Source organism: Platichthys flesus, chromosome 3 (genome assembly GCF_949316205.1).
Source record: "Platichthys flesus chromosome 3, fPlaFle2.1, whole genome shotgun sequence".
NCBI lineage: Eukaryota > Metazoa > Chordata > Actinopteri > Pleuronectiformes > Pleuronectidae > Platichthys > Platichthys flesus.
In genome coordinates, this window is record NC_084947.1 from 21,363,465 (window position 1) to 21,380,464 (window position 17,000).

The 17,000-nt window shown below is 42.9% G+C and overlaps 1 protein-coding gene across 1 annotated transcript in view; it reads left to right on the forward strand.

Annotated features, from left to right (window-relative positions):
* Window positions 1-80: 80 nt before the first annotated feature.
* Window positions 81-17,000, forward strand: part of zdhhc8b (zinc finger DHHC-type palmitoyltransferase 8b) — a 60,805-nt gene continuing 43,885 nt past the window's right edge. Inside the window, exon 1 of the mRNA XM_062384628.1 lies at window positions 81-369. Within this exon, the coding sequence (XP_062240612.1) occupies window positions 266-369 (104 nt within the window). The 5' untranslated portion in view covers window positions 81-265. The remainder of the gene's footprint in view (window positions 370-17,000) is intronic.

A 17,000-nucleotide genomic window follows, 5' to 3' on the forward strand; every position in this document is an offset into this window, starting at 1 on the left:
GCTGGACCGTGAGGGTGGGATCTCCAGGCTTCCAGAGAGAGAGAGAGACAGAACGAGCTCCAGCCCCGTGTGTTCCTGCCTCTCTCTCTCTCTCTCTCTCTCTCTCTCTGAGGATCTATGCGGCTTCATCGGTAGCACACACGGACTGCTTGTACCTTTCACACCCGCAGAAAAGCCATTCCACACCGGACCTGGACGTCTTTATTATTCTTCCTACACGCGCCTCCAATCGGAATAATTAATAGAGGAATGTGGAAATCACAGAATGCCCACCAGCGCTGGAAAGAGATTTAAACCCACCAAATACATCCCGGTGTCCACTGCTGCCACACTGCTCGTGGGGTCCACCACTTTATTTTTCGTTTTCACGTAAGTTTTTTACGCCTCCTCTTCTCCTCTCATCATGTGCATGCACCGGGTTGTTTCTCCAGATTACGCGCACACCCACCCACACACACACAGGAGTGGATCGGAAGTTTGCACGGGCGGATTCAGTCACTGAACTGGAGTAAGTGTAGTTTTCACAGGAGTGGGTCTCATCCAGTTGGGAATTGGCTTATTGCAAAGAGCAGCCTCGGATGCAGCCTCTCCTTTGCAGCCCCACGCAGATCGTTGGAGGGATTAAACCTGCAGGGTCAAACTTCCAGTGTGTAAGTTTATAAAGAAGCCATGGCGGTGCAGGGGAGAAGCTCAGCTCCTGGGCCTGTAGATGCTCACTTTCCATTCAAGAGACGCCGCAGGCAGTTGTTGGTACAATTAAAATGGTTGCGTTGGGCCAGCAGGCGGCTGTGTGTTTGTGTGCGCGTGTAGGCGGCTGTGTTTGATTCCCACCCATTTGGGATCGTTACAGTGTCACACCACTCATGCAAGAGGCATTAGTTACTCTAGGTGAGGGGTTGTTGGGAGAGTGGGGTCCTGCATGGGTCCCAAAGCTATGACTCAGACCATCCACCGCCATGCCCCACCTACAGTGTGTGTATATGTGTGGTCTCCTGACCCGAGAACAACAGGTCCTCCCTCTCTCCCTTAGCAGATTTCCGTTCAGCTCAAGTGTGGAGATGAGCTGGTGATAGTGCTCCATCCTCAGCGGCTGATGATTACACAGTCACACAGCTTTATCAGCTAGGGTCTCAAGCCCTGCCAAGGACCCCCACGCAGTGAAGCTCTCACCACAGGCCCCCACTCACTCCACCTGATAATAGAGGGAGATAATAATGAGACATAAATGCGGAGGTGACGCTGTAGATGACGGCAGAGAGTGAATCATCATCCTCACATACATGCTCCTCCAGGGCTGACCCGCCCAGGTGAGCAGATTATCAGTGTAATCTACGTCATGACAAGGACACACGAGGGGGGGGGGGGGGGCGGAAAAAATCACTATGAATGACGTCTGCTCTAGACTAACTATTGTAAGAAGCATCGATCACTCACTGTCCCTCTCACTGTCTGCAGAGGGATTAAACTGCAGCACTGATTCCTCGCTCTCTGATGATTGGATGTTTGACAGTGCTTTAAAGACCATATGTCACAGTGACCAATGGGAGACATGGTGGACGCAGTGATGATTCACCAAAATCGCACCATGAGAAATCCATCTAGTTTCTAAAGGCATTTTCTTCTTTACATGTCGTATGTTTTGAGCTCTTGATGATCTAATATGTGTGTGAATTTTCTGGCTGCAAGTCTTTTTCTTTTTTTTTTCTCACATCTGCATGACCTTTTTTTCTCTCAATGGTAAAATGTAAGCAAGATGTATTAAGTGCAAATCTGGCCCACATGGACAAATGCATGAAGACAAATGCTCTGGCTGCACTATGAGCGGTTTTGTACTCTCACTCTCAGGTCAGTGACCGCGACCAAGCCGAACATATGGTGTTTGTGAGATGCGCCAATAGGAGGTATCTTTAAAAATCCCTGTATTTCTTAGTGTACTGTCCAGGGCTTTGCTTAAACAAATCCTGCTCTGTGAATCAATTAATGTATCAATTTGTGATCAGAGATTCAGTCACAAAGGTTGCCAAAAAATCTCTATTGAATTATTAGTTTCAGTTCACTCTACACTTTAAGGTTCACCCCCTCAGCAGATGGTTTGAGGGTGAGGATTAAGACTGTAGTCTGTTCCTCTTCCATTTCCTCTTAAAAAAAGGCCCAGAGGATTGAGCTGTGTATAATGGAACCCCCCGGGGAGCAGTGCATGTCCAAACTAGGACATCCCTTCTCATTATCAAACACACATCCATTCCATCCATTATGTTGGACCCTGTCTGAGGCTGCTGTTGCTGCAGAGCTAGCCACAGAACGGTTATAGACCTTTTGTGATACGTCTCTTGATCAGTATAACTTGCACTGAGTGCAACAGTAGCAGAAATTGTAATATTCATATTGCCAGTGTGGTTTGGATGCAGACATGCAGGAGTAAAACTAAAGAGCTAGATCACGACCTCATGTGCACTCATGTACAGCAGAGCGCCGGGAACACAAATCTTTTTTTATTCCCAGGCTGCAGTGTGTTAAAGGTCTCACTGCTGTCAACAGGCCACTTGGTGTCATGTGGGCAACGGAGGATGAGACCTGGGGTCAGCACTACACACACTCACACACACACAGGGTTGGGTTTGGCTTGCGGATGTCTGACAGTTTGTGTTTCCTCACTGAGATTGAATTAGGTCACATTAGTACCGAATTATTTATGTAGACACAGCATGACAACTCATCATAGAGAAATACTGAAGATAAGTCTCTAGTCCTGGTTTAGCAATCACAATATAATCCCAGTCATATCTGGATCAATAACTTAGAGCACTGAAGTAGCTTCTTCTGCCCTTTAGTGCGACGGTGCTCAGAATGGCTTAATCACTGCCCTTGACCATATGCCAAATGAGTAACCTGCTCTGGAAGCAGAACAGCCAGGCTGACGGTTCTCATTTGATGCCAAGCTTAATAGTCCACACTTCAGGGTGCGCATGGCTCGATGTATCGGTCGATCCACCGATCATCTGGACAAGACCTACGTGCTCAGCAGTTTTGTGTTTGTGCCGGCTAAATAATCAGAGTGCACGGCGGCATTTTACCAGAATGAGAGCAGAGCTGTGCATGAGAAAGAGCTTGACAGGAATCTAATCTCCAGCCTCCACATCTGTTTCCTCCTTTTCACTTCAGATCCATGGAATCAGTCTTCATTGATATCCTAAAGCATGCTTTGTTTGGTATTTGTGCTCCATTCAGAATTTCCAGCGTGTTAGTGGAGCGAGTGACAAGCTGTGAAAAGATGGGAAGAGGAACTCAATCACGATACACTGTTCAAAATGTCACTAATCATTGGGTTCTGGATGGTGCCACATATATGGTAAATGGTTTCATACGGAGCCATTTTATATGATTCATCACAGAGCAGCTGTTTTATTGTAAAAATGTTTGGGGCAACCTGGAACAAAACGTTTTCTGTATGACCGTGGTTCAGACATGCCCCACTTCAGGCATTAAAAAAAACTAAACACCCACAATCTCCCCCCCTCAAAATGTCCATCTGTCATTAACAATGTTTGGGGGAACATCAAATAACAAAGGATCCAAGTGGAATTTTAATAAAGTTGCTCAATAGCACCAGCAAACCTTCTGTTTTTTCCCTAACAAAATCCTACTAATTCAACCTGATTTCACTCTCTATTTCCCCCTGCTCATCCAGGCCTCCCCTGTAATGTCTCTATGTCCCTAATGCCAGTACCAGTACAGGAGTATAGCTCCAAGTACATCCTAGAAGTATGGTAGAAGTGTAAGTTCTTCTGGTAATCTAAGATAAGATACAGAGAGAGACATGTAAAAAAAAAAACACAACAGAAAGGTTTGTGACCCTCCTTATTTAATTCACAATTTAAAGTATTAATATCATATCATGACTTCCACAGTGGCATCAGCTCATTTTGAGTAGTAATAGTAAAATGATGTTAGTTAACATTAGCTTACATTATCCAAGCTGCTTTCTTGAAATATAATATTTTATAAAAATGAAGAGAAGGTATACTACCACTTTTACTTATTCTGCTTGGTGAGCCACCTACTTTATTCATAGGGATAACACAGTTGATGCACATTTTGTTTCTAAGGTTGACATGTACATGCTGAAGAAACAGATGATTAAAGTGCAGCAGAAATGTCTGACTAATAGACAGTGCTAGCCAACTAGGTAACCGTACACTTCCTATAGTTACAACATTGCTGGCGTAGCGTCAAATATGTCAGTTTTCTTCTATTATCTGTGAGATTCTAATGTTTTAGCAGCGAACATTCTCTTTGCTGCAACATCACGGTTTTCCCTTTCTATTTAATTGAAGGTCTAAATTTGTAATTGAATGTTGGATCATTGATCCTAATCCGCGTCCTGCGTATGATTATGTATGCTGAGCTGCTGTCGTCTTTTTGTCGAGGGGTTCAGTTAACAAGCCTGTAATCATATATGCCTCACTGCTTGGTATTAGTGTCCATTAGAGGCGGTTCTCCTTCCTCCTGTGTGACGTTAGTGGCTTCGAGGCGTCCTGTGTTTGACTGTACTTCAATGAATTGTTGGTTTAACTTATCCTGTTTATGCTCAGTGCGGGGGCCAGGCCGTCTTTGCTGCCTGTTTTAAATATTGCTCAAATGGCACTGGGACTGATTTGGTTTTTAGTTTGTTTATTTAAATGTGTGTTCAAGGATATGGCTAAGTTTGAGATGATGTAATTGCAGAGAGTTTCTCAGGAGGGGGGAATTACTAACTCGTATGTTATTGATTTACCCAAACAGCTTAATAATGGTTTGCACTTGTGAAAAATCATGCGTCTTTCAAGTCTATAAACCAGAGAATCTTGCCCTTTCGATGTGAATTTAGTGAACAGAACTCACTGACATGCTTGCACAACTTTAATCTCCAAGTACGCTTTACAAAAAGATTGTCTTCAACATGTCCGACCGATTTTTGCCATCAGAAGCATTCACAGAAATATGATGTGTCCACGCGTTCCCAGCTTTAGGTTTCAGGTCCTTTGCTGAGGTGGACAAGGAGCTAACCTGTCCTCATGTCACACAGGATAAAACTTTGATAATTTTGAATAGGCAGAAAGTAGACATCCCCCCTGGCCTGTTCATAAAATCCATGTGGTGCAGTCAGCTGGTTTGTAGAGATATCTCCTTTTTTCTCTCACTCAGGATAAAACCAGCAGCAGCTAGGTGCGGCGTTCCTCGCCTTGTCAGATTAGATAACGATGTAATTCCCTCTTTGGGCCTTGGTCATCCATCAGCACCATGGAGCGAGGGTCTGGCGACTGACAATCACAGTTCAGGGTTGTGTCCCTTCTGCTCTCAGAAAGTACTCGAGAGGGCAGGAAATAATGAAAGCAGGAGCCTTATTTCAGTTTGAGCTAATTCAGAAGATAAGGCAGGAATAATAAATTGACCCTTTCTTTCCCTCAAGTTTCTTATTGCTCTTTGCCAGAATATTTTTAGCCTGTTTGGTGGTTTATGGTTAATTTTCTTTCTTATTATATGTTATGGTTTACCAGAGGGCTTGGTTCCAACCTGTGGTATTATTACTCATTGACCGACACTCTGCTGCTTCACAGTGTCTAAGCTGACAGAGCAGCCACATTGTGTAGTGGTGGTTAACTCGGAGTAACTGACTCTATTAACGGTGAAGTTTCAAATAGTCCTTTCCTTGTGTCCCATCCCCCGGTTCCATCAATTCAGACCTGTTAGTTCTCTCTGTCGTTGATGCCATCACACAGCTTCAATCTCAGGTCTTTCTATTTAAATCTAAAAGCGTTCCGTTGTTGTCCTTTACACCGATCAGCCACAGGGTTAAGACAAACATTTTGAAACGATTTCCGGTTCAGGTTGGGTTCGGTCACATTGTCTAGGGTATCTACAAAATTTGTTTGCTTTGTTGAGGAAAACGTCAGACTCGGACCAAGCACAAATACAGATTGCGTGTCAGTTTGTGTTGGGCTAATTTTCTCTCAGCTCGGTTCTAACAGAAGATAGCGTTTCAACCCACACTGTAGTGCTCTGAGGACTTAGCAGTCCTTCAGATAACTCCAGCTCAGTACCTAAATGGAAAGGTCGATGCAGATGAATTACTTTGCACTCATCCCAGTTAGAGTGCTGTGTTGAAATCAAAGGTTGCACTCACGGTCAAAACTAAAATCCACATCTTCCAATATTTTTGTCATCGAATTTTTTTTCCGATTTTAACCTGATGTATATCTGTTTGTAATATATATCAACAACACAAAGCTTGGTTAATGACTGTGCTAGTGGCCTGGCTCTTTGGATTGGTTTGTCAAATATTTGGTGAATCCTTGACTCTGAATTATACATCAATATTTGGATGGATTGCTTACATACAGACATTAATGGTCCCCAGAGGATGAATAGCAGGGACTTTGGTGAATATGTGCACGATTTCTGTCCTCATCAAGATGAATTGATAGGATTTTGATGACTGGATCCTGCAGCTTTTCTTCTAGCAGCTTTATCTGGTCTAAATTTAAATCTATCCAGTTCTGGACCTGCTCTGTTTTGTTGAGGTGAGGGGTGGTGCCTGGGTGGAGCGAGCAGGAGGAAACGTTGAAGAAAGGTGGTGAAAATAGCGTGTTGTTCCAGCGGGAACTCAAGGGTCTGAATCTAGACTCGATCACTCGTGTATTTTTAGTCACAGTTTGACAGTAATGGGATTAAATGTGAGCCCCTGACAAATGTCTTGATCTAATCACTAACCAACAGAGTGTGGTTCTTAAGAGACCTGAATGGGCCTTTTTTTTTTGCTAACCGATGCCAAACATCTAATATATTTAAATATATACACACAGACACAAACACACACATACACAAACACACACACACACACACACCCCCCCCCACACACACACACACCAGTTCCGTGAGCCATAGCAAGGAACTACCATATATCAGTTTGTCTGTCGAGGCATGGTATGTCCAGCTGTTGTGCCTTCTCAGAGTAAGGCTGTGGTGGAGTTGTGTTTCTCATCAGGCCAGGAGTCCATTAAATATCTCTGAATGATTCCAATGCAGAAAAATAAAGTGGTTCATTTCATTTGTCCGTTATTGTTATCTCACTAATAGAATTACGTCTGGTGTGAAATATCACCTCTCCTGCTCGTGTCAGCCTGTGGTATAATTAGTGGCTCATAAAGACAAATTAAAAACACTAGAGACAAGTAAACCTGAGCTTGTCTTCAATCCTTCAAGGTTTGAAATGAGCAGCAGGCTGCTGGTCGAGCGTCCATACAGGCAAAGCAGTCCTCTATCAGTATGGATCAGTAAAAGAGACACAGAGATAAACACCAGGTCGTCTAATCTCTTTCCATCCCAGCCAGGTTAAGATAATGCTGACAGATCCTCTCTGGAACTGAACTATACATTGCTGGGCAGGACAAGCGACTACACTACATTCCACAAAAACACAAACTGGTGCCAAAATAAAGTGTCATTAAGCTACATGTTTAGGCACGTTGTTCTGGTTTGGTAACTCTATCATTTTGGTCCCCATATCTGGTCGGTAAGAGCAACCGTTTGTTCTGGGATCAAGTCAATGTCACAGTGTTCGTTTTCACAAGTGCATCATCCGTTTGCATTATGTCACTTCTTTATCAGATGACTTATTATAAATTTATAAAATCACAAACACCCTAATCTGCAACATCAGGTGATTAAGAATCATGGTCTCGCATGATTCTCCAGTAAATAATCAGCTTTAACAGAAATCAGTGCTTTATAACAGAAGCCTGTTCTCTTTCCACCAAACTCTGAATGTGTCATTTGTCCTCCACATCCTTGGACCTGGAGAAACGCTTAGAGTCGTGTTTTTTCTTCTGCGACTCGCTCCTTTCTCCGTGTCTATTTAAATTTCCCTCTGGTTGCTCTGAAACACTGAATTTGTGGAGCTCTGCTTCTTGCCAAAAAAGTTAATTGTGCCTTGTGATGCCATAGTTGAGCTAAATGGATCCATGTGGATTGAGTGCACAGCAGTGTGTGGGCGAAAAGTGCGGGAAAAGTGCAGCGAGGTGCTCTCTGCAGTTTGCTGTACTCCACCACTCTCTTACCAGTTGCATGAGCAGAGGCTGTCTGGAGAGTCTCCTATTGAGGGGAACATGTGGGATTAATTTAGACCTCCAGCCTCTCCCTCCGTGGGTGACTCCACCCTGTTTCCCCTGGTGTTGTTTTGTCAGAAGGAGGCCATGACTGGTCATAAGTAGAAACAGAGTTCTTGGTCTTAACACCGTCGGCTGCTGTGGCTTTCTGAGAGATCGAGAGAGTCTGCAGCAGGCAGAGGCCTTCAGTGTTTACCAGAGCGTAGCTGTGACGGTCTCTGGGTCACTGAGGAGGACGGGCAGATCGACTCTGTGATTATGAGGGCAGGTCTTCCGCATCTCTGCCACTTTTTTGAAGTAGTGAACTGAAGTCTGGAGATGAGAGGGCACAAAGCCACTGCTGATTCGCCTGTGCAGTAACACAGTAGTAGTAACCACGGAGCTTCTGAAACCAGTGCAGATATCAACATTGTGTATGTGAACATTTTTAAGTGACTATAGTACTTTTCAAGTAATTCTGATTAAATTGAAATATTTAAAAAAAAATGGAAAATGTTCTTTTATCTACCATTTTTTTCACCGCTTTTTTTAACATTAACATTAAATAATTATGTTTACGCAGGTTTGGTATTTTCTCTATGTAAGTAAGTACGAAATCTGAGAACATGTATCGAGTCTGAAGAGTTTTGTTTTTTAACTCATTTTTACTGATCTCTATAGTGCCCCAAAAATTCTGTTGATGCAGGTTTAAGCCAAAAGAAGGGCAATTGAAAATATCCCTCCAAGCTAATATTGTTCTCCTATATCTGTCTAGTATGTGTGTGTGTGTGTGGGGGGGTGTTTGTGTGTGTGTTAGGATGTCTATAAATACAGGGGTCTCCAGCCAGGCTTGTTTCTGTGAGACTTTTGCCCATTCCCTTTATATATCACTGTGGAGGTGACCTTATCCCATCACGTCTGTCACAAGCTATCATTTCAAACCTTTCTAGTGGGTTTATGAATAGACAACAGTTTTATATTAATATTTATTACAGCTCGACCTTACCCATGTTCCCATACATAGAAATGTTCTTTCAGCAGCCTCAGCACCAGCCCCTATTATAAAACACTTTGGTATTTTGTTCTGACATCAAGGGGAGTGTACTTTTATATATATACTCAAAGGCATGCACATATCCACATATACATTTAATGGTTCATTGTGTCTGTTTGCCTTCCACCTTTGTAGTTTCACCCCCTCTTCAAATACTTCATCAGACAAATATGAACAGCAGCCCAGTAATGTATGCTTTATTTATTCTGGACTAAACAGGTTTGAAAACAGCTTTTAAATCCCTGCTTGTATTTTAGACTACAGCTAGAATACACAGAAAGTAAAGCAGTAGTACTAGGTGGACCTTTGTTCTCCAACACTCACTGAGTTATCATTGTTTCATGCGTCTATTTAAAATGATGGTATCATTGACAACAGTGATATTTTTAAATGAGGTTTAATCCACAGTGGACAAATATATCGAGCCTCAGGCTTTCACTGCACTGTGTGGATTCCAGGTCCACTTGCTCTTGATATAATGACTTGCCTGCCACACACAGAGAAATCACTCTGTGAGTCTGGAGCTTGAATCTAGCACACTTTTCATCTGGACTCAATTTGATCTTGTGTTTTAGTGCTTGAGTTGACTTTGATTTTAGTCCCAATAATTGTTTTATTTATCAGTTGTTACTTTTTTTCAAACCAGTAAAAGACCCACTTTGACAGCTGTGTTATTTTCATGACGCAGTTTGACAGACGATGAGAAATGTCTTGTGAATTAATACTCACATTTTGGTGGAAGGAAGTTGTTGACCACATCTGTGACAGAGACGGGACTCTGAGCTTCGTGCTGAAGAGCAGCCAGCCGGCAGAGAGCTGTGGATTTCCTCTCCTGCGCTGCTTTGTTTGGCGTCGTGTCAAATTCTGCAGAAAAGCCGGCATGTGTTATCCATGTACAGCTGATGAAGTCATAGTTGCTCTATCACGAGTTCGCAACTGAAAAACAAGGTCAGGAAGTTTGACGTTTGATCCGTGAGCGGACAATTCTTTCAATCACATCATAGAAACGATAACAAAGCTGTTCCCTGGTTCGATTGAGCTGTTTCTTGGGTATTAACTCCAGAAAATGTTTGGAAAATTGGGTTCAGACATTTTCCTGAGTTTGCCTTTAAAGAATGAAGAACTCGGCAGGTGATTGTGTGAGTCAGACGCGTTCACAACAACAGCAAAACCTCAGGCGAGGGATGGCACCTGGGTAGAGCATGCAGGAGGCACGACATGATGTCTAAATTCTGCAGTGGAAATCAGTTATGTTTACAGCACATAGACACCACTGTTGGCCATTATCACCAAACACCTTCGAATCTCATTGTCTTTACAAGCTGACATCTTAGGAAGTGTCTTCTACTTATAAAATATATTTGTATTCTTCCAGTTTTGTGTTGATCACATCTAAGAAACATTTTCAACACCCTTGGTCACCCGAGCAATGTCCAGTTTTTCACATGATGATGTGATGTGGGTCAGCAGAGCACTCTAACAGTGTTATCTGAATGTTTGTGTTAGGAAGTGTGCTTTAGCAGCTCGCAGGACGCCTTAGACCTTCCAGTGTGCTTTGGCTTCGTGCTGCTTTATCTCTTCCAGGGTGAGGCTGTTTTTGGTTTATTTTGCCTCTCGTCTCGAGTTTGCTGAACCTGTCTCCTGATCAGCGATTGCAAAATCAGAGCACGAGTAAGCACAGCAGTCCTGTCAACTATCAAAACTCATCCAAACATGAAGCTGTGTCTATGGGGCTGTAGTGAGGGCGATAATTGCATTTAAAGGAGGGTGGACTTTATTTATTTAACAACTTTCTAAAACCAGAAACACAATAGCAAGTGTAAGGAATGGAGTCTGAAGTGAAAGTGACGAGAAGTGGCGACCCCTGCAGAGATAATACAAACTCTTCTTCAAACCTAAAATTACTTTTTATTTCAGCAGCTTATAAAAGTAAAGAATAAGTGTGGCATGTCTGAGCGCCTCCCTGCTTGTAACACACTCAGGACTTCATTATCTCATTTTGGCTCAATTGACTCGTTAGGACTTGTAAAGCAGGTTAAAAACTGTCATAGGGAGAGGTTAATCTATGATAACTCAAGAGCTGGTAAATTCTCTGATGCTGAGTGATGACTATAAAGCAGGGGAGGCTATAAAAAGATATGAAGTCGCTTGTTTAGCCTGAAATTCTTCTGTCCAAAATGTCACTAAGAGATGGCAGTTAAGTAGAAGTGTGGAAGTCAGGACTGTATCTGGACAGGCAAGAAAACAGCATAAAGCCTGGTTAATGGTAAATGGTCTGTATTTATATAGCTCTCTACTAGTCTTGATGACTACTCAAAGTGCTTTACAGTACAGTTCTTTACAGTGACTGCACAAGAGCTGCAGTAAGGTTTAACTGATGCAACAGTGGTAATGCATCTTTCCAACGTTTCATTAATGCACAAACTGGTTCTACATGGAAGAGACATCAGAGGGAAACCTTACCTGCAAAGAAACATCTGGATGAACCAGAGAGGGTTTTCTTGGAAGCCAGTGCTGGGAACAGATGAAGTTCATATCGAGCACCTTCCTACTGTTTAACATGGTGGTGGAAATATTCTGCTGTAGGATTGTGTTGCAGCCCGTGGCACAGGAAACTTGGATCGAGGAAAGAATGAGTTCATCTAAACATCAGCACAGATAATGTCCTGCAGACATTCAGGAAACCAAGAGAGACCATTTGCATACGCATCATTACTTTTTAAGTTAATGAAACTAAAAGTAACAGTTTGTTAAGATATGACGAAAGCTTCATTCTAAATTCAGTTTACTGTTACCTTAGGGGTTGTTTACTTCTTTTCACTGTAGAAATCAGCTAAATATGGAATTTGCCCAGGGACGCCCAAACATTTGCATTCAGCTGTACAACACAAACAGGAGCAGATCGCTATCAAGGTTACATTTAGTTGTTATGGTTGCAGGGTATGTAAAAAAAAAACTCATCCTTCTCCAGTGGCGTTTAAAGTTTAGGGTAATGTCACCTCTATTTCAGATTCGCCATTGCCATTTTTTTCTCCATTGACGTTTCCAATGAGTTTTGTGTACGAGATGAATCATGACTTAAAACATTTAACATGGTAAAGTTCTTTTCTCCTGACTGCAATCACTGCTATGGCGCCATTCAGGGATGATGCTGTTAAACCTGAACCAGCTCGCCAGCGTCGCTCCACGTGTGCTGTGCCAGGACCGAAAGCTTTATCGGGGATGCAACAGTAACTAAGTGGGTGGAACTTAAGCGCTTTGCATCCTCCATATCTTGAAGGCCCAGGAGGGAAGCTTTATCCTGCCTCCCTCTCAGGCTGCGGAGGTTTTCTGGTGGTTTTTCTGCTTCTCTTGAGTAAAAATGGCCATCTTGAGAAATCAGACCAAACCCAGAGTTTCAAACTGTTTTAAGCAGTTTAAACTGCAAGCTGAGACCTCAAACATTAACTATCCACACTTAGGCTGTGTCTGATGTGTAGAACACCAACAGACCTGAGGCCAAATGAGAGGTTACTGCTGGAAGCACCGCAGCCACTCAGCAGTGACACTTTACTCCAAATTAAGATCTTAGCTGCTTCTTAGTTGGCCAGTTAGGTCTTAATCCAGTCCTGCACACGGCCGTGATCTACTTCACTGACCTGTATGCACCCAGTTAGTTCACTCGGCCTGTGTATTGTTAGTGGCCTGAGGAAGTGCAGCAATAATATCTGTCCCAAGCAGATATATATATATATATATATGTCTAGCTGACTTGCAATGTATGAAACAGAAAATAACAGTTCAGTAAATCTTCTACCTTATGTACAAACTACACACGTAAACAGTAATAGAGGAAATTAATTTTACATTTTCAGAAAGGAAGCTGCAACCAGTAGCACCACAGGCAATTCCAAACCGGCAGGTTGAAAATGTGCACTGCACTAGTGTGACAAACTTGCATCACTCCCAGTGAAGGCTCCAGCTGTATGTCATGTAATGCACAGTGTCTGTGAATGTGCTGCAACAGCTACATTTATCAGCTCCTGAGTCCGTTGGTCGCTTTCCCTTAATCATATATAAGTGCATATGTGTATTTATGATATGAGTTCAACAGCTCATTTGACTATACATATACAATTGTTATACAGTTGTAATGTCCCTGCAATAAAGACGATGTTTAATCTTTCTAATTATTGTGCCTGTATGTAACAAGTCATTGTCATACCTGCATTACATTTGAACTGCACTGCCTGTAGCTGTTTTTCGAGGTCATAACACATGATTTCCCATGCTACAACTTTATCAACCTCAGAAGCACCAGTGCTGTACCATGAACCAGAAAGGTTGCCATGCTGACCTGTGTTGGGAGACTGATTGGATTGAAAGTCCGAATTAGTAGTTTCCTGAAGGAGGAGGAGCAGGAATCAGAAAGAAAGTGCAGAGCTGTCACACACTACACCTGGTCCTGGGAGGCCACAACCACTTCAACAATTGTTCCGGATGGTGCAAAGTAGCAGCAGTACAGCTGTCTCAATCCCTGAGCTAAGTAAAGACCTGAGGGAGCTCGTACGCAAGTGTAGCTCACATGTCAGCTTTCAGCCTGAACTGTAGAAAAATGTCAGCTCAGCTCTGGCAGTGACCGACGAGGGGGTTGACGTTGTTGTGTCTGGAGTGGCCGAAAAAAGGCCTGAATCTTAGCAGGGGGGTGACAGGGAATGTGACAGCAGCTGCCCCCTGGAGCCTGCTTTCATGTGGCATGGCTTGAGGTGTGGTGGCAGGTGGGACAGGAGAGCGCCAGCACACATACGCTGAGGTGAAGAGGAGAAAAACAGCAAAGAACAAACACTCGTCCCTGCATCAGCCTCTCGCTCGTACTGTAGATTCCCACAGAGTATTTTTAGACCAGCGCTGATATAAATCAGAGCATCTGTCTCGCATTTTCAGGGGCCTGTCATGAAGTAGTCACGTTGACGTTAACAAATTCGCCGGTCGCCACTGAAGGCAGTGTGTACAGTCTCCAAAAATGTAATTTGTTATGGTATCAGGCAGAAAAGAGCTTTTCACGTGGGAAAGACAGTAAACGTGTTATTTAACGTGTGTTTGAAAATACACAAAAATGACAAACAATATATAAATATAGTAGATAAACGTATTAATCTAATGTTTTACTGAAGCTCTGTAAACACCAGCTTGTAGCAAAACAGCAGTGAAAGGAAGCAATGGACAAAGTTTACAGGAGCAAATGTTATAACAAAAAAGGTTACAAAATGCTCCCAAAATGATCCCTCTGTCCTCGTAGGGCAAATCTGTACCTCCCAATAGCTCCAGTTTTGAGAGGAAGCTGAATTGACCCTAACCAATGCAACAAATCGTTTTAATTACAGCAAGCCACTAAGTGCTGTCACATAATTGAATTCTCCGTACAGCGGTAAAAGCCTCTGGAATGCACACTACACCAAGTCTCTGTTAAATTGACAGGACCAGGTTGGTGGCGTAGTTACACATATTTGTGTTTGAGTCAACTCGGACTGAGAGCTTCCCACAGTCAGCTGGTGTAGAACTTAGAAACTGTGCAGTATATGAAATCATGTATACAGCTTCATGTCAGTCTTATCAGATGTGGCTGTCAGTGACTGGTGGAAAAGGTTGTAATAGAGTAGCGATATCAGTTTGTATACAGCAGAGGAACATCAGCCTGCAGCCTAGCACGTGAATCAGGCAACTGGAGGGGTCCTCCCAGTAGCCCCCCTGCCTGGGATGACCTTACACCTTTGTATACACACACGTTTACAATTACAGAAAACACACATACATGGACTTTTTCTTGATTCAGACCTGGAAGACCTAATCCGACTTTTTTAAAGGTTTACACAGCCTGTGAACTTTCCGAGTGTTTTATAGAACAACTATAGCAGCAGCAGGGACATTAAGCCCAACTGCAGGGAAAGTGCGATATATTGAGTGTGACCTGCCACGCTTCTATCCATTTCATTAGTATAATTGCTGTATAATCACGTCTCCGTAGCTCGTGGGGTCAGACTCTGGTGTAACTGAGCCTGTGGGTTAGCGAGAGCAGTTGAGACTTGCTCCTGTGTGCTTCTGTCTGCAGACGTGTAGCTCTGCCCTCCAGAGCGCTGCTCGGGCCGCTGGTGCTGCCACCACATTTTTCAAGCCCTGTCACAGTTGAGGCCTCGTGGTGCACTTAATGAAGCACAGGCTGAATGAGTGAGGGTATTGATCTTGCCTCTAATGGGCCATATGCATAAAGCAGGGGCTAATTATTTTCTGAAATAAAGACGCTGCAATGGGGGAGGTTCATGAAGACAGAGTGGCATGAATGTGATGAGCTTTCAGGAGAAAACACAAAGAGGGACATACATGTACATTCTCTGATTAAATGTTAAAGGTCTTGGAGGTAAACTGTGAAAGAGCAGACAACAGATCACAGATATAAACAAGAAGGGCTGATACCTCCGCCAGGGCTCAACAGTTCCCTTTTAAAACACATTTAAATTCACTTGATCCAGATTATTATTTGGATCTGCATCAGATTACACAAACTCATAAACATGAGACAAAAATGTCATCAAGATAACAAATAGACAAGGTAGATATTAAATCTTTATTCTAGTGGATTAATTGAGTACGTATGATGTGAAAGGTGTCTCTCATAGTGTCGGACCCACATTCAGCGGATGTTAGCCATTTCACTCAGAAGCAGTGAGACCCAAGCCAGAGCAAAACTGAAAGAAGATATTTGCCTTGTTTCATTGATTGAATGGAACCTGACACAGAGTCAATAGTAATGTTGTGCCGCATCTGCTGGATGTGAAAATAAACCACTTAGTGTGAACACATTAATCAGATCAACTTGATAAGATCCAGTATTTGTTTACAGTTTGACACTTTGCCAAAGTGCCCCAAAAAAATCCATTAATGCAGGTTTAAAGTTGATAAGACGCAGCATTGAACTGCTCTGTGAATGGCTTTGCACACATAGTAGAGATTGCAGTGGAATGTGTCACTGCTGTAGAATATAATCTGCAATTCAATTTGTATTTTTTCAGAGATAATAATATGGGACAAGCTGAGCTGCAGAAACTTGCAGTAACACTCTCGCCCCTGTGCCAGGCAGAGCCACACACTGGTCAATGTGTAATCAGTTTGTTCACGTTTAAACGCACAGCATCCTTCAAACACTGAGACGTGTCCATAGCTGCTTATCTTCAAGAGACGATCTTATTTTGAGTTTCAGGATGAAAATGCAACAAAGATTTTTTTAGATACAGGAAGAAACATCAATGTATTCAATATCTAGAAGGCTGATTGGCCACTTAATCACCATATTGCATATACATGTGTTGAGATCACATTCATGTAGAGACATGGGAGGGGCGGTGGACTAGTGGCAGAAACTTGGACTATGGGCAGAAAAGGTCTCTGGTTCGTCTCTGGTTTGACTCCACGGAGAAAAAAGAAAAAGACGAACCTGGATTGATCTGTCCAAAAATCCAAGAGGATTCTCCCTACCTAGTGCCCCTGAGCAAGGCACCTTACTCCCCCAACATCTGCTCCCCTGGCGCCGTACATGGTTGCTCACTGCTCTGTGTGTCCTGCACCAGATGGGTTAAAAGCAGAGGTTACATTTCCCTACAATTGCAGTGTGCCTGTGCATGTCTATGCATGTGTTTGGGATAAATAAATGTATCTTAATCTTAATGTAACATATTTAGAATTTTGCTGAAAACTGCTCTCATTTAAGGCAGGTCAAATATAGTTGAAAGGAATAGTTGCTGCCATACAGTCGCTGAATAAAGATCACTCCCCTAATAACACTTTTGATT